This window comes from Lynx canadensis, chromosome D1, assembly GCF_007474595.2.
Source record: "Lynx canadensis isolate LIC74 chromosome D1, mLynCan4.pri.v2, whole genome shotgun sequence".
NCBI classification, from domain to species: domain Eukaryota; kingdom Metazoa; phylum Chordata; class Mammalia; order Carnivora; family Felidae; genus Lynx; species Lynx canadensis.
Window position 1 is genome coordinate 1,101,167 of NC_044312.2, and position 23,039 is coordinate 1,124,205.

Genomic DNA, 23,039 nt, shown 5'->3' on the forward strand with positions numbered 1-23,039 from the left:
AATCTTTATCCATGCATGTACTCTCAACTGTGCGCCTTGCTGAGGGCCTGGGCAGCGCCCCATATGAGCTCAGGATTTATTATGGGACAGTCATTTCACATCCTTCTCACTCACACCCACCGCCCTGTGAAGCAGATACTATTTCTGCCTCCCTTTGGACGATGACGAAACCAAAACAGAAAGGCCATCCCTGTTGCCCAAGGACTGCTGAGATGAACACTCTCTTAGTCCTGCCTGCACTCTCAGTCCACAAACTCTGAGCTCTCTCTTGAGTGTCAGGGTCCTAGTACAGAGCCTGGTGCAGAAACGTACCCAACAAATTTAAGATTAAAAAGCAAGATTTTGAACTCTACCCATCTTTCTGGTTTTTATCACTTATTTCTCTATGGTGACTTCAGTATATTTGGGGCATCATGAAGGGGAGAACATGTCCTACTTTGCATCAATCACGCCTCCAGTCTGTCTGCATAGAAGAGTGCCTTAGGGATGGAAAGGGGTGGGGCCTGCAGATTTGCAGGTCACTGTACACAAAATTCTTTGACTACCTCAAAGAATGATGGATCTGAGGGCACCCCCGGTCCCCAGGAACTCCCTGGTGTAGCCACTCCTCTGCTGTTGGTAAGCAAGAGAGAACATTTACAGGGAGAAATTAGCCAAAGGTGACGGAAATAACGTAAAGGAAGAAAAAGTGGCTGGACCATTGGGGCCCGCCAGGAAGAGGAAAGGAAGGAGTGAAAGCAAATGGACGTATGGGGAAGAAGCCCTTGTTGTTATGTTTAAGCAACACATCGTGTAGCTTGTGGTGTTGTGAGCGCAGGGTGGGGCACGCGGTGGCGTCAGCATGATAGAGCTCCCTTTTGGATTTCAACTTGTAGTTCTCTGCGGCTGCTCCCTGTGCATTACTACTACAGTGACATGTGGGCTCTCACTCTTAGAGCCTAAACCAACCTGGCCCCAGGCTAACCGTCAATCCTCAGTGGGGGATGTTCTTCCATAGTTGTCTCATGGCACATCAGTCACTGAAACGGGTCCCAGCCCTCGGACGTCATGGAGAATCTCCCTGACATTAAGCCTATCCAGAGACTTCTCTTCCCTTGGCACATCATTTATGTCACAGACTGAACCAGCATGACGACCGAAGAAGAACCTGATGAGTGACTAAAGAAAGTAAGTCGTAACACATCAAACAAATTCTTGGTCTATAACTTGAGGCTGCGGCCTTCTGTGTTTTTGAGTATGGCCACGTGCTTTACTGATAGAACATTTGTCTCCTTTGGTCTTTCCCCCCTTTCCTGTTTATTTTTTTTAAGTTTGTTGATTTATTTATTTTGAGAGAGAGAGAGAGAGAGAGAAGCAGAGAGAGGGAGAGAGAATCCCAAGCAGGCTCCACATTGATGTGGGGCTCAAACCCACAAACCATGATATCATGACCTGAACCAAAGTCAAGATTCGGAGGCTTAACCAACTGAGCCACCCAGCTGCCCCTCCTGCCTTTCCTGTTTGGAACAAGACGTAGTGACCGAGGCTTCCTTGAGTCTTGGGGCAACCGCAAGAGTGGCGTCTACATGTTAATAGCAGAGCAAAATGTTAGAAGGAACTTGGGTCCCTGGTGACCATGGATTCACTCTAAGTCTCTTAAACTCCTGACACATTACATACATGAGAAAAACAGACCTTTACGTGTTTCAGCTACAGTTATTTCTGGGTGTCTCTCACTCGCAGCTGAACATAATTTCTAACCAACGCATGGCTTCACATGACAATAAGATGTCATACATCTGAGGCTCTGCTAAACCAGGGGTGCGGAGTTCAGGGTGGGAGAGTTTGTTAATGGAGTAGCTAACGACAGCCTTTGCTCGACTTCTGAGCTGTAAGTCCAGGTTGTTTGTCTTGTTCTTTGGTGCAGAAACCAGGTGTGTTGGAGCATGTGACACAGAAGACTCTCATTGGTGAAAGGAACTTCCCTGTGACCAGCTCTCTGATTGGAGTGCTGCTCAGAGAACTGCTGAGGTTTCAACAATCATTTGTTAATCATCACAAGTTTTTAAGCAGTTGTTAGGCACCATGTAAGTTCCTACAGTTACTGAAAAGTTACTCTATTTGAACACCTACTATGTGCCAGGCTCGGTCTAGGTGTCTCCCTGCACTGTTCACTTAATACTCTAAATAACCTCGGAAGGGTAATTTTCTTGTATTATTATTTTTTAACTGTTTATTTATTTTGCGAGAGAGGAGAGACTGCACGCAGGGGAGGGGCAAAGAGAGAGGGAGAGAGAGAATCCCAACCAGGCTCCTCACTCTCAGCGCACAGCCCACTGTGCCTCTTGATCTCAGGAACCGCGAGATCATGACCTGAGCCGAAATCACGAGTCAGACGCTTAACCGACTGAGCCACCCAGCTGCCCCAGCCTTGGAAAGTTAATTTTAAAAGTGCCTGCCGGGTTTCCTTCCCATAATACCAAAATGGGTCTTTGACATTTGAGTTAAACCCCTAGACCAACTTTTTAATGAATCTGTTTTATCCAGATTACTAAGACTTTTCCTTAATAGACACTCACAGAAGCCTAGTTGGAAAGGTGCACTGTGCTTTCCTCAGGGGGGAACCGGGCATCATTATAATCAGAGACACCCTTCCTCACCAACCTTACATTCTCAGAGAATTAAAAACCTCTCAGCAAGCCTCTTGTGTCAGCTGTTAAACCTCAATTCCGCCTGGCTGGAGGTGCATGCTTTGCTGGTAGATGATAGATTAGTTCAAAGACTAGGCAATGAATGGAGAATTGAAATAATGGAAGAGTGGATAATCTCCCAAGTGAGATTCGGGCTGTGAGCAATCTTTGAGAAATTAACTGAATTAACACAAATGCCCTCAAACTCCCACACGCAGGCTTCTACAAGCATTTCCAATCTCATTCTTGGAAAATCTGCAATGGGAGTTGGGTTTCTCAATACCTATCTTCCGGTATGTCAGCACTGTGATTACAGCCACTTTATTTTAAATGAGGACCTGGGGGAATCTGCCCAGCAGACACCAGGGGCTTAATAAATGAATTATGATCAGGATTTCAGAAAAGAAGTTCCGAAAGAAAGATCTCTGGCTTCTTGGTTTAATCACTGGACTGGAAGTGACGGGTCAGGACAACACATGATGCTCTGAGCAGTGATCCCAGGGCTCTCAGTGGCCTGGAGTCAGCAGGTCTACATTTGTTTGGCACTCATTTCTATAAAATAAAATTCCCTTCTCACAAAACAGATCTGTTCTCCAGTTATATTACTTTCTTGGCTCCAATTTGGAGAAGCTATCAGTCAGATGGAAGAAGCCAAAAACGTATTTATACATTTCCTTTATGCCTAGAAATGGTTATTAAGAGTAGGTGATATGCCAGCACAGCTATGATTCAGAATAGAAGGAGAGTTGAAGAGTTTCTCAGACAAACAAAAACTAAAGGAGCTCACGACCACTTCACCTGCCCTGTAAGAAATATTAAAGGGGACACTTTGGGTGGAAAGGAGACACCAAAAGTGACAGTATAAAGGCAGAAAACACAAAAGCAGTAAAAATATTTCTGTTAAAAAATCAGCCAAGGAACTCACAAAGAAAGGGTAGAAAATACAAAAACATACATCTAAACCATGGGGAGGAGACGAGTGAAGAATGGGTTCAAACTTAAGTGACCATCAACCTAGTACAGAAATGCTATTTGCAGAGGATGTTATATACATACCTAATAGTAACCATAGATCAAAAGTCACTAATAAGCACATAAGAAGACAGAGAATGAAATTGAAATATATTGTTAAAGAAAATCAGCAACACATGGAAGTGACAAAGACAAGAAAACACCAGAGAAAAGCTCCAGAAACAAGCACAAAACAAGTAATAAAATGACAATAAAGTCATATTTATCAATAATTACCTTGAATGTAAATGGACTAAATGCTCCAATCAAAAGGCATCGGGTGTCAGAATGGAGAAAAAAACAAGACCCTTCTGCCTACAACAAACTCATTTAGTCATAAAGGCACCTGCAGATTGAAAGTGAGGAGATGGAGAATCATCTATCGTGCTAATGGATCCAAAAGAAAGTCAGGGTCATCATACTTATATCAGACAAATTAGACTTTAAAACAAAGACTGGAACAAGAGTCGAAGAAGGGCATTATATCATTATTAAGGGGTCTATCCAACAAAAAGATCTAATAATTGTAAATATTTATGCACCCAACATAGGAGAACCCACGTATATAAAACAGTAACAAACATAAAGAAACTCATTGATAACAATACCACAATAGTAGGGGACTTCAACAGCCCACTTACACCAATGGACAGATCATCTAAACAGAAAACCAAGAAGGAAACAATGGCCTTGAATGACACACTGGACCAGATGGACTTAACAGATATATTCAGAACATTCCATCCTAAAACAGCACAATACAGATTCTTTTTGAGTGCACATGGAATATTCTCCAGAATAGATCACATATTAAGTCACAAAACAGACTTCAACAAATACAAGAAGATTTAAGTCATACCATGCACCTTTCTGACAACACTGCTATGAAGCTAGAAGTCAATCACAAGAAAAAAATGTGCAAACACCACAAATATATGGAGGTTAAATAACATACTGTTCCAATTTTAGTATATGTGCTGCCGAAGCGAGCACTAAATAACATACTGTTAAGCAATGAATGAGTCAACCAGGAAATCAAAAGAAGAAATAAAAAAATACATGGAAACAAATAATAATGAAAATACAATGGTCCAAAATCTTTGGGATACAGCAAAAGTGAAAGGGAAGTTTACAGGCCCATCTCAAGAAGCAAGAAAAATCTCAAATACACAACCTAACCTTACACCTAAAGGAGCTAGAAAGAGAAAAATAAACAAAACCTAAAACCAGTAGAAGGAAGCAAATAATAAAAATTAGAGGAGAAATAAAGGAGATAGAAACAAACAAACAAACAAACAAATGACAATAGAACAGATCAATGAAACCAGGAGCTGGTTCTTTGAAAATATTAATGAAATTTGATAAATCTCCTAGCCACACTTATCGAGAGAGAGAGAGAGAGAGAGAGAGAGAGAGAGGGAAAGAATAAATAAATAAAATCACAAATGACAGAGGAAAACTAACAACCAACACCACAGAAATACAAACAATTACAATTTTAGAATATTATGAAAAACTATATGCCAACAAATTGGACAACCTGGAAGAAATGGATAAATTCCTAGAAACATACAAAACTAAAACAGGAAGAAATAGAAAACTTGAAAAGACCACAAAGCAATGAAGAAATTGAATGAGTAATCAAAATAGTCTCAACAAATAAAAGTCCAGGATCAGATGGCTTCACAGGCCAATTCTACCAAACATTTAAAGAACAGTTAATACCTATTCTTCTCAAATTATTCCAAAAACTAGAAGAGGAAGGAAAACTTCCAAACTAATTCTATGTGGCCAGCATTACCCTGACACCAAAACCAGACAAGACTCCACTAAAAAAGAGAACTACAGCCCAATATCCCTGATGAACATGGATGTAAACATTCTCAACAAGATACTAGGAAATCGAATCCAATAATACATTAAAAAAATCATTCACCATGATCAGATGGGATTTATTTCTGAGTTGTAAGAGTGGTTCAATATCAATCAATGTGATACATCACATTAATAAAAGAAAGGATAAGAACAATATGATCATTTCCATAGATGCAGAAAAAGCACTTGACAAAGTACAACATCCATTCACGATGAAAACCCTCCACAAAGTAGATATAGAAGGCACAGAGCTCAGCATAATAAAGGACATATACAAAAAACCCACAGCTAATATTATCCTCAGTGGGGAAAAACTGAGAGCTTTTCCTCTACAGTCAGGAAGATAGATGGGATGCCTGGGTGACTCAGTTGGTTAAACATCCAATTTCAGCTCAGGTCATGATCTCATGGTTTGTGAGTTTGAGTCTCACGTCGGGCTCTGTGCTGACAGCTCAGAGCCTGGAGTCTGCTTCTGATTCTGTGTCTCCCTCTCTGTCTTGGCCCCTCCCCACTTCTATGTGCTCACTCTCTCTGACTCTCTTTCTCAGAAACAATAAATGAATAAATTAAAAAAAAAAAGATAGGGATGTCCACTCTTACCACTGTTATTTAACATAGTACTGGACGTCTTAGCCACAGCAATTTATCAACAAAAAAATAAAAGGCATCCAGATAGGCAAGGAAGAAGTCAAACTTTCACTATTTGCAGATTATCTGATACTCTATAGAAAACCCGACCTAAATGTGAGACAGGAAGCCATCAAAATCCTAGAGGAGAACACAGGCAGCAACCCCTTTGACCTTGGCTGCAGCAGCTTCTTACTTGCTATGTTTCCAGAGGCAAGGGAAACAAAAGCAAAAATGAACTATTGGGACCTCATCAAGATAAAAATCTTCTGCACTAAAAAGGAAACAATCAACTAAACTAAAAGGCAATCAACAGAATGTGAATAGATATTTGCAAATGACTTATTGGATAAAGGGTTAGTATCCAAAATCTATAAAGAACTTACCAAACTCAACACCCAAAAAACAAATAAGCCAGGGAACAAATGGGCAGAAGACATGAATAGACACTTTTCCATAGAAGACATCCAGATGGCTAACAGACACATGAAAAGATGCTCAACATCATTCATCATCAGTTAAATACAAATCAAAACCACAATGAGATACTACCTCTCACCTATCAGAATGGCTAAAGTTAACAACTCTGGAAACAACAGATGTTGGTGAGGATTCAGAGAAAGGGAAACCCTTTGGCACTGTTGGTGGGAATGCAAACTGGTCCTGTCACTGTGGAAAACAGTAGGGAGGTTTCCTCAAAAAATTAAAAATAGAACCACCCTATGACCCAGAAGTTGCATTATGAGGAATTTATCCAAAAGATACAAAAATGATCATTCGAAGGGGCACACACACCCCAATGTTTATAGCAGCACTTTCAACAATAGCCAAATTATGGAAAGAGCCCAAATGCCCATGGACTGATGAACAAAGAAGATGTGGTATATATGTACAATGGAATACTACTGAGAGATGAAAAATAACGAAATCTTGCCATTTGCAACAATGTGGATGCAACTAGAGTGTATCATGCTGAGTAAAGTAAGTCAGAGAAAGATAAATATCATACGATTTCACTCACATGCAGAATTTGTTAAATGCAACAGAGGAACATAGGGGAAGGGAAGGAAAAATAAGATGAAAAGAGAGAGGGAGGCAGACCACAAGAGTCACTTAAGTACAGAGAACAAACTGAGGGTTGATGGAGGGAGGTTGGTGGGGGGATGGGTTAGATGAATGATGGGCATTAAGGAGGGCACTTTTAAGGATGAACACTGGGTATCATATGTAAGAGATGAATCACTGGGTTCTACTCCTGAAGCTAAGACTATACTGTATGTCAACTAACTTGAATTTAAATTAAAAAAAAAAAAAAAAGAAAATCTGAAAGACTCCACCAAAAAACTGCTAGAAATGATAAATGAATTCAGAAAAGTAGCTGGATATAAAATCAACAGTAATCTGTTATGTTTCTCTACAGTCATCATAAAGCTGCAGAAAAAGAAATTAAGGCATCAATCCCATTTACAACAGCATCCAAAACAATAAGATACCTAGGAAGAAATTTACCAAAAAGGTGAAATATCTGTCCTCTGCAAACTATAAATATTGATGAGAGAAACTGAAGAGGCCACAAAGAAATGGAAAGACATTCCATGATCATGGATTAGAAGAACAAATATTGTTAAAATGTCTATACTACCCAAAGAAATCTACCCATTTAATGCAATCCCTATCCAAATACCAACAGCATGTTTTACAGAACTAGAACAAACTATCCTAAATTTGTATGGAACCACAAAGATCCGGCATAGCCAAAGCAACCTCGAAAAAAGTTGAAGCAAAACTAGAGGCATCATAATTCCGGACTTCAAGCTATATTACAAAGCTACAGTCATCAAGACAGTATGGTACTGGCACAAAACCAGACACATAGATCAATAGAACAGAATAGAAAACACAGAAATGAACCCACAACTATATGGTCAACTAGTCTTTAACAAAGCAGAAAAGAATATCTAATGGAAAAACGTCTCTTCAACAAGCGGTCCTGGGAAAACTGGGCAGCAATGTGCATAAGAATTAATCTGGACCACTTTCTTACACCATGCACAAAAATAAATTCAAAATGGATGAAATACCTAAGTGTAAGACAAGAAACCACCAAAATCCTAGAGGAGAACACAGGTAGTAACTTCTTTGACCTCTGCCATGGCAACCTCTTACTAGACATGTTGCCAAAGGCAAAGGAAACAAAAGTAAAATGAACTATTGGGACCTCACCAAGATGAAAGCCTTCTGCACAGTGAAGGAAACAATCCACAAAACTAAAAGGTAACATACAGAATGGGAGAAGATATTTGCCAATGACATATCTGATAAAAGGTTAGTCTCCAAAATCTATAAATAACTTATAAAACTCAATACCCCCAAAACAGATATCCAATTAAAAATGGGCAGAAGACTTGAATAGGCATTTTTTCCAAAAAGATACACAGATGGCCAACAGACACATGAAAAGATGCTCAACATCACTGATAATCAGGGAAGTGTAAGTCAAAACTACAATGAGATACCACCTCACACCTGTCAGAATGGCTAAAATTAACAACTCGGGAAACAATGGATGTTGGTGAGGATGTGGAGAAAAGGGATCCCTTTTGCGCTGCTGGTGGGAATGCAAACTGGGGCCTCCACCCTGCAAAAACAGTATGGATGTTCCTCAAAAAGTTAAAAATAGAACACCCTATGCCCCAGCAATTGCACTACTAGATATTTATCCAAAAGATACAAAAATACTAATTCGAAGGGATACAGGCCCCACCCCCGCCATGTCTCTAGCAGCATTATCATCAACACCCAAACTGTGGAGAGAGCCCTTATGTCCAGTGACTGATAAATGGATCAAGAAGCTGGTGTATATATAGAATGGTATATTACTCAACCATCAAAAAAGAATGAAATCTTGACATTTGCAAGAACGTGGGTGGAGCTAGAGAAATGAAGTGAAATAAGTCAGAGAAAAACAAATACCATATGATTTCATTTGTATGTATAATTTGAGAAACATAGGGTCAAAGGGGAAAAATAAATAGAGACAAAGCAAGAAACAGACTCTTAACTAGAGAACGCAATGATGGTTACAGAGGGGAGGTAGGTGGGGAATGGGGGAAATAGATGATGGGGGTTAAGGAGGGCACCTGTTGTAATGAGCACCGGGTGACGTGTGGAATCACTATAGTCTACACACGAAACTAATATCACACTGTACATTAACCAACAGGAGTTAAAATAAAAACCTAAAAATAGTTAAGTGACATAAAATAAAGATGAAAACCCTTGGGCCCAAGTTGGGTACTCTCCCATTCACCAACAGATCCTTCATGGACCTGATGTATTTAGCACAGCCAACTGCTTAGAATCTGGTTTTCTCAGTCCCCTCTTCTGAACTTTGGATGAACAGGCAATTCGGAACTGAGAGTGGGGAGTAGAGGCAGAGTGTGCTCTGCCTTCAACTTGAGTCAGTTAAGGACAGAAACCCAGCAGATGGGAAGAGGTGTGGCCCCACGTGCAGGGATTGGTCGACAGATGGCGCCTTGCTCAGTCTGCTTATAAAGACCCCTGCAGGTGGGACAGGGCTATCCTATGTGATCCACTACGGATAGGAAGAGCCTTCATGGTCTGGGTTGCATGAAAGAACTTAGCAATAGTGCTTTTCCTTTCAGCAGAACTTTCCTTCGAAGAGCCCCACAGTCATGACCACATCCATTCTGCACAAAATCACAGAGTATTCTGGGATACACTGGTACCCACATCCAGGGAGTCAGTTCTACCCCCAGGCACTCCCTGCGGGTAGCCATGTATTTGGGGAAGCTGTACCCACTGGAGATCCAGTGCATTGAAACATGAGGGTGTTTCACGTGCTGGAGAACACGTAATGGGATTACTGAATGAATGTTTCACTCATTTGGACAGTTTGTATCTTTGAGACAGTGTCCACCATGAGTAAATGGCACCCCAGGGGCCAAGAGGAGCCCACGGCCTTTTGCTAACTTGCTTTGCATTCTTTTCTGCTGAGGGATTTTCCCTTCTCATTGAATGCATCTGGAAAATCAAAAGGAGAAGAGCCATACCTGTAGTATTCGTCTCCGACAAAGAAAAGGGTCTTCTGCACATCCTTGAGGTAGACGGCAGCATCTATTCGCTGTACATACCTTGGGAAGCCAAAGTCATAAATGGTGCGAGGAGGACCTTGCATCTGGAATCCTCTTGTTACCCAGTAGTGGGGGCCTGAAAACAGAAATTAAGTTTACAAAAACTCGGGGCGCCTGAACGGCACAGTCGATCGAGCGTCCGACTCTTGAGCTTGGCTCAGGTCGTGATCTCACAGTTGGTGAGTCTGACCCCAAATGGGGCTCTGTGCTGATGGTGCAGAGCATGTTTGGGATTCTCTCTCCTTTTCTCTGCCCGCCCCTCTCTGCTTGTGCGCTCTATCAAAAACAAAACAAAACAAAACCCTAAAAAATTTATATATGAAAAAAGTTTACAAAAATTCTGTGCCACTCAGTAAGGCATTTCATTCATGAGGATTTCTATGCATGGTCACGATGGGAGTGGTTTATGGGATAGTCACTGTGGCTATTACCCAATATATAAGATTTTATTCAATTAAAACTACTCTTGAGGCGAAAATCTCAAGCGATGCCTTAAGAAAGCAATAACGTTGATACAATTGGGTCTTACATTTAACACATTAATTTTTTCAAGACACTTTCCATGTGTACAATCTCATTTGGGTCTCGTACGCGTGCATGGGAGAGGACGGGTGTGGGATGTGCCAGTGCTGTGATTCTTAGGCTGGCACCAGCCTTCTGTCTTTACCTAACCTCAGCATCAAGAAAAAGGAGCTAAAAGTGACAGTTGTCCCTAACTGGGTAACGTCCACTGGCTAGCCATTGTCGCATCTCCAAGGTCGGTGTTACTATCATCACTGTGCGAAGCGAATCATGAAGAGAATTGGCCAGAGTCACGCAAACAGGAAAGGGCTGGAGCCAGGGAGTGACACTGTGCATGCCCACCTCCTGAAACCACAGGGGTCCTTCCATGCCCAGCTGCCTCCCGCAGGGCACATAGCAAGGGTGCTGTCCTCACACGGGGTTCTGTGTTGGCTTCTGTTCACTGGAGGATCTCAGTGGGATGTGCCACTCTGCGGGGCAGGAGCCGGGTCTGTAGCCCCCGGGGGTGCTGTCACTTAGCACGGTGCCTGTCTTGGGTAAAGTCCTGGCTCTGACAGTCATTGCCATTCTTGCCATTGTTGTAACGGCAGAGTGGCATCTCCCACCCAACCTGAGGAGGTGTGACTGGAACACGCTCCATGATCACGGGACAGAGGCTGACCGCACCAGATGTCCCAGCATTCCGGGCCCTGCCCCCTGCCGTGTCTTCCCTTCGGGGGTCTGTCGAGTACCTTTGAAGAAGTAGGCGGTGCCCCTCTCGGCCACTTCATAAGCTGCGTCCACGTTGGACATAAGCTGGGGGAAGGAGCTGGTAATGGTGCTGGGCCGGATCCCTGCCATCATGTGCACCTGACGACGCCAGAAAATCCTGTTGGCCAATGGACAAGACATCAAGGTTGAGGTTGATCTTAAATGGGACTCGGACTGAAACGTACTGCCAGCCACACATCAGAGGCCATTTCTAAATTCCTCTCACCCTTGCCTTGTTTGCAAAGAGAACATCAGTTTTTTGACCTTGGTAAATAGCTCTTCTCCCTTCGTGTTCTTTTTTGTTCCCTTTTGTTCTTTTAGCATCTCTGCAATCCCCTTTTACTGGTGATGTACGTATTTAAGCTGTGCACCTTCCATCGGAACTATCTCTTGGTACACATGTCCCTTTCCTACTCTGATCTTTTAAAAATGAAGATCTCACAAAAAGAAAATTCAATCCAGGTTAACATTATGAGTATTACAAATGAACCAAAACTTTGTGGTTAGGAGATGCGAATTATTCCCGCCAGAACCATTAGCCAGCAAGAACATTAACCGTGATCAATTATACCGCTGATATACTTAGCTATTCAAAGTGTTCATATCCTTGAAGCTGATGGCTTGTTAACAGAAAATCTGGCACGCACAAATTAACGCGAGGTTTAACAACTCTTCCAATATTGTTTCCATAAAACCGTGGTAGTACCACAAGGGCATTGGGCTGAAACTGTCAATATAAATGTGGTCCATTTTGAATTTTGGAGGCGAAAGTCATTTTTACAAAACATGAAGAGCTGACTTGACTCTGTAGAAACTAGAATCTATACATAAAATTATTTATCGAGAGTGAAACTGTGATAAAGTTTTGACATTTAATTTTCTGGGTAGTTAGGGTAGGAACTCCTCAATCTTACGTTGGGTTTTCGTGTTCAGTTAATTTAACAGATACAGCGAGCGCCTATCGGCAGGGACTGTGGCAGATACCAAAGATGAAGCACTGAACAGACCCAGGCCTAGCCCCCAAGGAGCTACAGTTCTCCAGATGGGTATGTAACTAGGCAAGTATAATTCAGACAGGTAGGTGATTAGGCGGTTATGATCATAATTACAACCAGGTAGTTGTGCTGCAGAGTCAAGTTTAGGACGCCCTGGGAGCACAGCGCATGCCCCACAGGACGGAAGTTCTGTCGCATTCCGCGTTGTGGTGAAAGTGTCCCAGGGGAGGCGGTGTAAGCTGATGTTGAAATTTAAAAGAGCTTTATTACAACAGACATGTGTTCATGTTTCCTAAGTAGCATCATGATGCAGAAGGAAAAGCCCATCGTGTTTTAGAAGACATAGGCTTGGGTTCTAACTCTGACCGGCATCTCTAAGCTCAGTCCTATCATCTCTTAGATACAACTACTGATACCTGGCCTGTCCCATGAGATCATTACGAGGGTAACGAGATAGTGATTGGAAAGTGTATTATCAACTGTAAAGTGCCAAATAGCGAGATATTGTCCATCCTAAAAATTATTATTTGCCTAGTTGCTACCCACCCACCAATTGGGCACCCCAGGGTGGCAGGCATCCATGTAGGGCACCGCCCCCCCCCCCCCCCCCCGCCGCTGTCCACGCCCTGCACATCACAGTCTTATCTAGAACATGTATTAACAGATGAAACACCAAGACCCAGGAAGGCTGGTGGGCCCAGAGGTCATCTGGTGGTTAGCGACAGACAGAGCTGTCTTGATTTTCATCTCACACTGATCTCCTCCACATGTTCACTCTCAGCCCCAGATCTCAGGTTTCCTCTGTTCATAACCTGGTGCCTCGTCCAATCAGAGCTATCCTTCTCTGAAGGCAAGAGGGACCCCCTTCCCTTCTCTCTCTCCACCACCAGGACAGGAGGACAGGTTTGGGAACCCAGAAGATTTTGGGTAATGAAAACAAAAAGGTCAAGTTCACAGTCTGTCTTCTGGTTTTTGTTAATGAAAACCTGATGAGAAATCCAAAAAATCAAGTGTTTTTCACTTAATTCAATATGTAGTTCTGAAATGCCGACTGTTCATGTCACGGTGCTAGATGCTGAGCGAGGCACCGAGCGAGCATGCGCTGCAGGGATGAGAATGCTGGGGAAGAGGAGGTGAGGAGAGCGGGCAGAGAGGAGCAGACATTTCCTCTGGGGATGAGTCACCACCTGCATCAGGTCTCTGACGAGGCTCAGACAAATTCCTACTTCTTTCTCCTTGGGCACCATAAAGCTGGGAAATATTTCCATTAATTTTCATTTAAAAGTCAACAGGTGACTTTCGGCAAACTTAAGCCTCATTCTCAGGTGCAGTAGGGACACAGATGTCCCGGATGACTCAGGACAAGAGGGAGGAAAATGCAGCGATCAGGAGAAAACGTACTGTCAGAACTTGTCACACGTGGCAGAATCTAAAATTCCTTTCTGAAAACACCCTGACTTCGGATACTGCAGGTATTGTGAGGACCAGATCGAAGGAAAGTCGGCATTCTAAATCAAGAGCGATGTTGCGCCCCCGGAGACATTTGGCAATGCTTGGGGACAAGTTTGCTTGTTGTACCTGGGGGCGGTCAGTACTATTGGGGTGTAATGGGTGGAGACCACGGATGCCACTAAACATCCAACCATCCACGAACAGCCCAGCCAACCAAGACCTACCTGGTCAAACATCAGTAGTGCCCAAGTTATGAAACCCTGGTTGAAACACTGTCACAACGTATTGTAATGCGTAAACTGGACACATAAGGTAGAAATAAATACTGTCCATCACTTACATAAAACAGCGCAAGTTCCAGAATAATCTGTAATCATGAACATTTTCAGGACGCTAATGGTGGGTAGTGAAGCAACAGAACCCATACTCAGAGGATACACAAAGTTGGAGCTATTGATGACAATAATAAATGAATGAAAATTGACAACGCTCTCCCACCGAGTACAGCAAATAATCTCCTGATTCATCTGTCAATGGGTTTAAAATCTAAGCAAAAAGAAAGACAATCCACGTACTTCTTGGACAACGCCAGCTGGAGGATGTATTGGAACTGGCAGTGGGAATAGGTAAACACCCTATCGATAGTCTGTAATCTGATCTTTGATAAGAGGGGCAGGACAATGGGACTTATTGACAGGATAGATCTGCTGATCATACATTTAGCTGCACTGTTTATCTCTTGGTTCCCTGGAGCCAGTGCCGTGCCTGGCACGTGGTCAGGGCTCAGTAAATATTTGCTGACTTCATAAATCGGTGCCAGGGATGGAGAGGAGCTAAAGAGATCACCAACTTTCATAGTCTCTGAAATTTTTATTCCCTTTTCCTAAAGAACAGCAGCTAATTCACCAAGTTTGAGATTCGTTTACCCACAACCTTCACCTGGCGTTCGCCTGGGGCCGGGTCACGGCTTATCCATTTTTCTAGCCCCCGAACACCAGGGCACTTACTCCACATTTGCTGAACTTTTGTTCTTTCTTGGTTGTACCAACCGTCTTCACTCCCCACTAGTGTGGGCTGAACCCGTCCGTCTGTCTGTCCCTCAGCTCTCATTTCAGGAGAGGCCTCCACCTCCTCACTGTCCGACTGTCAGGGTAACTCAGCATGAGCCAAATGGGGACCTTTACTTTTCCTTGACTTCGACCCTCTGTCCTCCTTGACCGCTCTTCTCTCTAATCCCGCTCCCTAGTTTCAGGGGGAAGAAGGATCTTTCTTCTATGTTTTTGATGCTTGTGGTCGAATTTCTGCTTATGTCCCACGGAGGTGGGGCTGTGTGGCCTTGTGACAGGAGCAAGGGAGCTTGGGGAGATGTGTGACCTCGTGTGTATCACTCAATTTTTTGAGACTCAACTTCCTGTCAAATAAAAGTGAGATATCATGCTATCTGTGCTGATACTTCAGAGGATCGATTGAGATGATGCACATAGAAGTGTTTTAGAAGCTCTTGACTACTCTTAAAATAATTTGTAGATATCGTAGGAAGACATGTTTCCACCCTGCAAACGTACTGATTGGTGATAGGTAACCTTGAAGTTAGTAGAGCTAAGTTTCTTTCTAAATCTGTCTCGCCGATGTGAAATTTTTGTCATTGGAAGCTCTGAAGTCCAAACTATCACATCATTGGCTGACAGGCCACTCACTTTGGGGGTTCCACTAACCAGATAGACGCCAAGAAATAAAACAGTCATCGCTCATCTCCTGGAGCCCAAGGAAGACACAGCTTATAAAACTGAAGACCCGTATGTAGACAGTGCTTAAAAACGGCCAGAGCAGAGCGTGGGGTCCTTAGCTTGTTTATACCCCTCTGAGGAGCCTGGGCGTCCATATTTATCAGCCAGAACCTGTGAAGCTGTCAAGGCTCCTCCTCAGCCAGGAGGGTGTTCGGAAGGGACAAGGAATCCGGGCTTCTACTCTACCTTCTGCCCCTTTGTTGGAATTCTTGAAAACACAATGGAGAATCAGTCCGAGTAAATACACCGCCTCCCGCTCCCTTTCCATGACGCAATCTCATACCCAGAAAAAACACGTTGTCAGGGAGCCTTCAGGTGTGCGGGCTGGGCTCAAAGCCACGGAGTCCTGAGGGATGCCAGACACAGAAAGTGCTAGTTTATTGTCCCTCCTTCCCCAGCAGCTTCGCGCTTGCGTTCCTCCACTGGCTCCTTGTCATGCCTTCTACCACGTCTGGTTATTTTCCCACAGTGGACCCTGCTGCCTGATCCAGCCGTTAATTTACCTCTCTCTGCCACCAACAAGACTCTCAGGTGAACGGCCCGTGCCTACCGTTTCCACACGCCCCCCAGCTTTTGTTCTTTTGCTCCCCAGGACCTGGATTCCTTCCTCACTCCTCCCTCATCCTGGCCAGCCTATCTCCTTTCTTCAGTCCTCAGTCTGATGGGCTCGGCATCCTTTTCCACCATTGAGCGCGTTTGGTGGGGGGCCAGGGGGGCGGGGAATCCTCTTTTCCTTCATTTAGTTGAGGTTCCATGAAGGGTTTCTGTCTCTGATGTCAAGTAGGTTTAAAAGTCCAGCTGGGGAAAAGAACACTGTGCATACGTGAGTAAGCGTCTGGAAAATGCTTAGCACAGCACAGTGTAGGTGATCATGGAACGTCAGATGTCATTATTAGGGTTCATTTTCAGACCCTCCGCTGCCTCGTCCACATGGGAGGACCCACGGGGCCACTGTGAGTGCTCCCCTGAGCACCAGCTTCTGTAAAACTAGATCGCCATCACCATCACTGTGGACATCTAACACCGAGTGTCTCACAGATTGTGGTTTTCCTGTCTGCTGTCTTTGACTCTTCTCTTCCACTATCTCCTCACTAAATGAGCCAGGTCATGCAGGCGACTCCCTTCAGGATGCCCCTTCATTCATCCCCTGCATTTCCTTGCGTAGCCCGATGTGAATGTTTTCCTCTGCGTGCTGATCTAAGATGCGTAACATCGTTCAGGAGGCAGCCATTAATGAGGGACGGATATCCTTAATAAAGAATTGTGTTTTGAGAATAAAACAGAATGCAGACAAGCCCCTCAAATATTTTCCACACACCTCCATGGTCTAAGGACTTTCTTCTCCTTGTGGTAGATGAAGGCCCTCACGCCCTTTCCCCGCACACTCCAGAGCATTTGGGTCAGAAGGCTAGACGGCGCTCATGTCGAGTGCTTCCCTTGGGAGGTCCCCTGCATGGCCAGTTTTCCGTGTGAGGGACAAGATGGACTCTGGACCAGGAGTGAGAAGACCCGGCTGGCAGGAGGGTCTGCTGGGCTGACAGACAGACGGGGCCCACCTTTCTCACCTCCAACACGAAGGATGTGGACACAGTCAAGCCTCAGGCTTATTCCGTAAGCAAAATGCTATTCCTCTTGTGAGGTCTATTGCTGGCTGGGATAGTCTTGGTTTTATCGGTAACATTAAATTGGATAAAACCTGCAACAGTCTGAGAGACACAACTACAATTTTGGCCCCTTCTCTTCCCTAATTGCCTGAGGAGATGTTAATATTCTGCCATCCACCATAAAGAATAAACGCGTGTGAATTAAACATGGGCATACACTTGTATGTAAGTCGTATGTATTTATGACGTTCACCTTAGTATAGTCGAAGCCCAGTCTCTTCAAACAGAACGCTGGAATGTTCCAATGGACCTGTACACACCGCGAGAGTGTGCAACCGTCTCACGGTGACCGTGAAAAGCTCTGCATTGCACACCGTGTGGTTATGACGTCCACGGTTTGAATTGTCTCCTCCATGGATTATTGGGGAACCCTGGGCTGGGGGAGAACAATGGCCTGCCGTGCCTTGAAAGAATTCTCTGTTCTTTGTCCAAGCTTAGCAAGCACTTAGGGACTTTAGGTGACAACCAGCAGGGGATCAGAGCTGCAGTCATGGGATTCGAGCTCCAGATAGCACCGAGGGAGGCAGGGAGTCAGCGGTGGGGGTGAGGGCTCTGGCTGGTCACAGGGTGGCCGGTCCCCAGCTCTGTGCTTTTGTGGCTCCTTTCAGAGTCTTGTGAAAAGGGAACCATCATTCATACCTCACTGGCCATTGTAAGGACCTGATAACAGAGTGCTCATCACTGTAAGTGCCGCACTCATGGGGGTCCCTGTGATGTCCTGTGATGTCTGAGCGACCTGTCCCAAAGAGGAGCAGGAGAGGTTCAGGGCCCCCGGCCAGCTTGGAAAGGGACCACTCCTACTCCCTGCCTCGGGTACTTCCTCAACCTTTGGGCTTGCCGGCCCCGCCCCCACAACCCAGCGGAATGGGAGGACACAAGGGGGGTGGTGACTGAGCATTCCTGTCCCCTGACCCCCCCATTTCTCAGTGTCTCCTGCACCCAGGCCTCCCTTCACATTCTGTTACCACTCCCAGGATTTATGACGACACTCCATCAAATAGTTGTTAGCAATTGCTAAATACTCATGGTTTGATATATTGAGGGTTTTGAAACACGTTTTTGCTTTTTTAAAGAAAACACTTACAATTGTACCTAAGGGCGTAATGTCTTTGACTTCAGCGTCTCCTTGCGACTCGTACAACCAGCACCTCATCTCTTCCTCGGGGGCCCAGGGCCACCTGCCCTTGTCTGACCCCACCGGCACAGCCCTGCCCCTCCCCACACCCAGGCCCCTCCCGCCACACGCCTGGCCCTCCTGGCTCAAAGCCCACCAATTCTGTTTTGCTTTACTTTTTGGTAATAATAAAAAGTCTATAATCAATAAGTATCGATAAAAATCATTAAAAGCTAATAATAATAAGAAGCCTTCAAGTTGTTCCTAAGCCTTAATCCACGACACAGATTTTCAGATTCCCCTTCCGAAATATATCATCTGTCATTACTGACTGCCCGCGGTGTTGGTGCGCTCTCTGATCGAGGTTACCTGATCAGTAAGACACTGCCAGAGTCTACACCAAGTCCGCCCGCCGCTAAAACCTGGGCTCTGCTCCAACCTGCCCCTGACGCCCACCCACTGTGGAAGACTGAGTTCAAGCGGTTGCTAATTTTTAAAAGTGAGAAAGAATTGAGATGTTTCTAAGTATGGGATTGGTTAAATACATGATGATGTATCTCTTCACTGGAGTAATGTTTGCATATATATAAAAAAGATGACAAAACTCAGTGGCATGGAAAGATGAAATACTGTTGAGTAAAAAAGGTTGATGGATTAGCTCATCTAATAAAATCCCAGCTTTGTGCACATCCCTGATTCCCTCCCATATTTAGTATCTCTCTCTATCTGGAAAAAAATCTGGAAGGATATACAACATGTTTAAAAACGTGATTACTCTGTTATGGGCTGAATGTGTCCCGCTCCCTACCCCCAAATTGATGTATTGAAGCATAGCCCCCAGTGTGATGGTGCGGTGATAACCAGCAGACGGGACACGTCGGGGGTGACCGGGTTAGACGAGCCCCTGAGGGTGGAGCCCTAGTCTGACGTGACTGGTACCCTTATAAAACTAGACCCCAGAGAGCTTGCTGTCTCTCCTAATGTGCACAGAGAGGTTGTGTGGGCACGGAGGACGATGGCAGTGTTTGTGAATGTCTTTGTCCCTTATGGAACCGAGGGCGAGTACTTATCTTTCTTCATACCTCCAGCCATTACAGTGGTGCCTGGGCCAGCCCATAAGGGCTCCATGAACACGTTTTCAGTGAAGAAAAGGAATAAAAAAGTATTCAGACATGCATATTCCTCAGCTACCTCTGCCTGTTCCGGTGTGAATGGATTCTGTCCCCGGTAAAGCGGGGAGTGGGGTGAGAGTTGGTAGGTCTCTCTTTCCCTCCAAGAAAAGAAGCGACCACAGTAATCAGCGTCATGGACCCAAGTCCCCCAGCTCCCTGCGAGGCCAGAACCCCAGGACAAAAGGGACCACCTCACGTAAAATTAGGAAATTTCCAGCAAATTTGTATATTTCACCTTAGTCATGATCGGATTCCACTAAGTGCACTTTGTTCGACTGCAACTGGGGAGTCCCATTTGGCCTTCACCCCTGGCCTCCCTCAGTCACGAAAGACCTAACGCGGTCTCAGCTTTACTTCATTCGAACGGGTGTCTTTTTATTAATTCGCTTCCACCCAACGGCAGAAAATGATACAGCTATTCAAACATGAGCACTCTGTCTAGCTGCTATCACCACGCTGTTTACGGCAATCTGGGCTTTCACCCAAAATGACATTAGAAAGGTTTTCGCCTTCTTACCTCAAGCCGTTTAGGCTTAATCATGGTCATTATTGATATTAACCATCAGACACAGTCTTCGCAGATGTTCCTTCACATCTGCACACATGCATTTTTTCAACTGCATGTTATTTACATGCTGTGGGTCTATTATTGATCAGTTAAACAACGAACAAGGATGTCCAAAAAGTAGGTGGCTTGAAGCTTGACCCCTTTCTACAACCTCCTTATTATTTGAAGACTAACCCCACAGGTATGCCTTTCCTTACAGATTCTCGGCCACGGAAGAATGATCAAAACCACTAACACATCCGTGATTTTGAGATTTATAATAGCAAGTATATATTTGGTCTCCCTCCTGGTTCCTGGCACGGAGCTGCTTTGGAATTTCCGGTGAGGAGAGCAATGAAGGTGTCTTTTGTTATGTTAACGAGGTGACTTTTGGACCTCACCTCTGGATGGGGGCTAGTTGCCGGAGGAAATGGCCAGGCAATTAGAGGATTAGAGCTTTCAATCCCAACACCCACCTCACCCCCATCTTGGGGTTGGGGGGAGGGATGGGCCTTGGATCCGTGGCCAATGGCTAGCGATTTAATCAGTCATGCCTCTGTGATTAAAGCCTCCATAAAACCCCCAAAGGAGGGGGTTTTGGAGATTTTCTGGGCTGGTGAACATGTAGATGTGCCCCTGTGGGGAGAGTGGTGCATCCAGGGAGGGCAGGGAAGGTCTGCACTCTTTCCCCATACGCTGGTCTCGGCACCTCTCCCTCCGGCCGTTCCTGAGTTCTATCCTTTTATAATAAACTTAGTCTAGTAGAGTAAAGCTGCTCTAGTATGGCAGCCACACCCAAGGAGGGTCACAGGAACCCGTGATTCACAGCCGGTGGGGCAGAAGTGGCATCTGAAGTGGACAGAGCCCTCAACCTGTGGACTCATCCGATGTTATTTCCAGGTAGATGGTGTCAGAATGGAGTTGAATTGTAGGACACACAGCTGGTGTCAGAGAATTGCTGGGTGGTGGGGAAAACCCCCCGCATCAGAACCGGTGACCAGAATTGTCACCTCCTATGTGAACGCCACCGACGCCTACTGGAATGGACAGTCCTTGGCAGAACCGCCCCAGCTTTCATTCTGGCACTTGAATGTGACCTTGTTACACAAAATGGGAAACTTAATTCTCCTTCACCCTGCATACGTTTTGCCAACTTCCTTGCGTTTTTTTCCGAGGATAACCACTGCCTCTCACCATTCATCACTCTTTCAACCAACAGAAAACTCACAACGATATTATTAGATGTACTTTAAGTAGAAAAAATATTACCACCAACCATTTCCCGTCTTCTAGTAAAACTTCCACATGAGTTTCAAACCCAATGGCTTTGAATTTTTGAGTATCATTGTTTTCAAATTTTATTTCCTCTTTCCTTATTATACAAATCTTAAATTTACCCTATTTAATTTCCCTGAGTGATGTCCATGCCAATAAAAACACTAATAAATAAAGACCAACCGGAACCCCCACTATCACCTCCCACGGCTGTAAAGGCAGCGATCCCTACAGCGTCCACACTAACAATCCCAGCTTCTCCAGCATCACAAATTATATCATAAATTACTCCCACGCCATCGCATTTAAATACCGGCTCGGCCTCACCATCCTTTACAACTCACAGAACTGCAAACGCTTCTACTAATAAGTTCAAATGAAACAGTCCTAAGGCCACAGTACTAGAAACTCAAACCTCAGGGTGTTCTTCAGGTGCAACAGCTGTGGTGTAGCTAAAATCCATCAATATTCCTGCCTTCTCTACACTGTCTGACCTCTAGCTGACAGCGGAAAAGTCAGGGGGCACCGAGAAAGAGGGTTTTCACAAGAGGGCCGTCTTTGCAGTTTTCCCACCCGTCTACCCATCCCTCTGATCATCCTTCCATCCACCCACCCACCCTCCTGTCTGTCCATCCACTTGTCTGTCCACCTGGCTATCTATCCACCCCCACTACCGAATATTTTTTGAGCATATCCTATGCGCTCTCACTAGGGATACATGATAGACAGAAGAGACATCAGATCAATCTGGGCTAGTGCTCTAACTCAGACACTTAGTGAAACCGTTAGCTCAGAAGAGTGCCTCGTTCTCTTTGAGTTTCTTTCTTCGTCTGTAAATTGGGGCTTCTAATCTCTACTTCGCCACGAAGAGGGTCAGAAGTACCTTACGTATACGGAAAACTCTGCGCCCAGCACCAAGAGCACGGTGGGCGCTGCACACACGGTGCTTTGGCAGCTCTCAGTCTCCCCGGAGACCCCCGCCTCCCACCCTACCGCCACACAGGACGGCATCTCTGCACGGTCCTCCCTCGCGGTGGCAACGAGCACTTCTAGAGTGACTGACGCGTGGAGCTGAGGCCTGGGAGGACCTGGTGGCGCGTCTGGGGCTTACCGGTCCCTGAAGAACAGGAGCTCCTTCCCAAGCATCGTCACGGCATCAAAGGACGAGCTGGAGTCACAGAGGTCGGGGGTGGATGGACTTTGAGGTGGGGCGTGCGGCACGGTGGGCTTTCCCGGGAATGTTTTCCGGGGTCCTAGGATTCAAAGTGACTTGGTCAGCATGGTACCAGGAATCTAGGGTTTGTGCACTCGCACTCCAGAGACGCTCTTTGTCGGTACAGGACGAGGTGAGGAGGCGCGTGGCTGCCTGTGGCGGGCAGACCCGGGTTTGAATCCCGGCTGTGCTAGGTGCTGAGTTGTGTGAAA

General features: G+C 44.9%; 1 protein-coding gene across 1 annotated transcript in view; it reads right to left on the bottom strand.

The window, feature by feature from the left end:
- The window catches only part of MMP20 (matrix metallopeptidase 20), a 51,200-nt gene that overhangs the window by 10,705 nt on the left and 17,456 nt on the right, over positions 1–23,039 (bottom strand). Inside the window, exons 6-8 of the mRNA XM_030333616.1 lie at positions 22,726–22,867; positions 11,590–11,726; positions 10,256–10,412 (exon numbers count right to left, since the gene is read on the bottom strand). Of these exons, the coding sequence (XP_030189476.1) occupies positions 10,256–10,412; positions 11,590–11,726; positions 22,726–22,867 (436 nt within the window). The remainder of the gene's footprint in view (positions 1–10,255; positions 10,413–11,589; positions 11,727–22,725; positions 22,868–23,039) is intronic.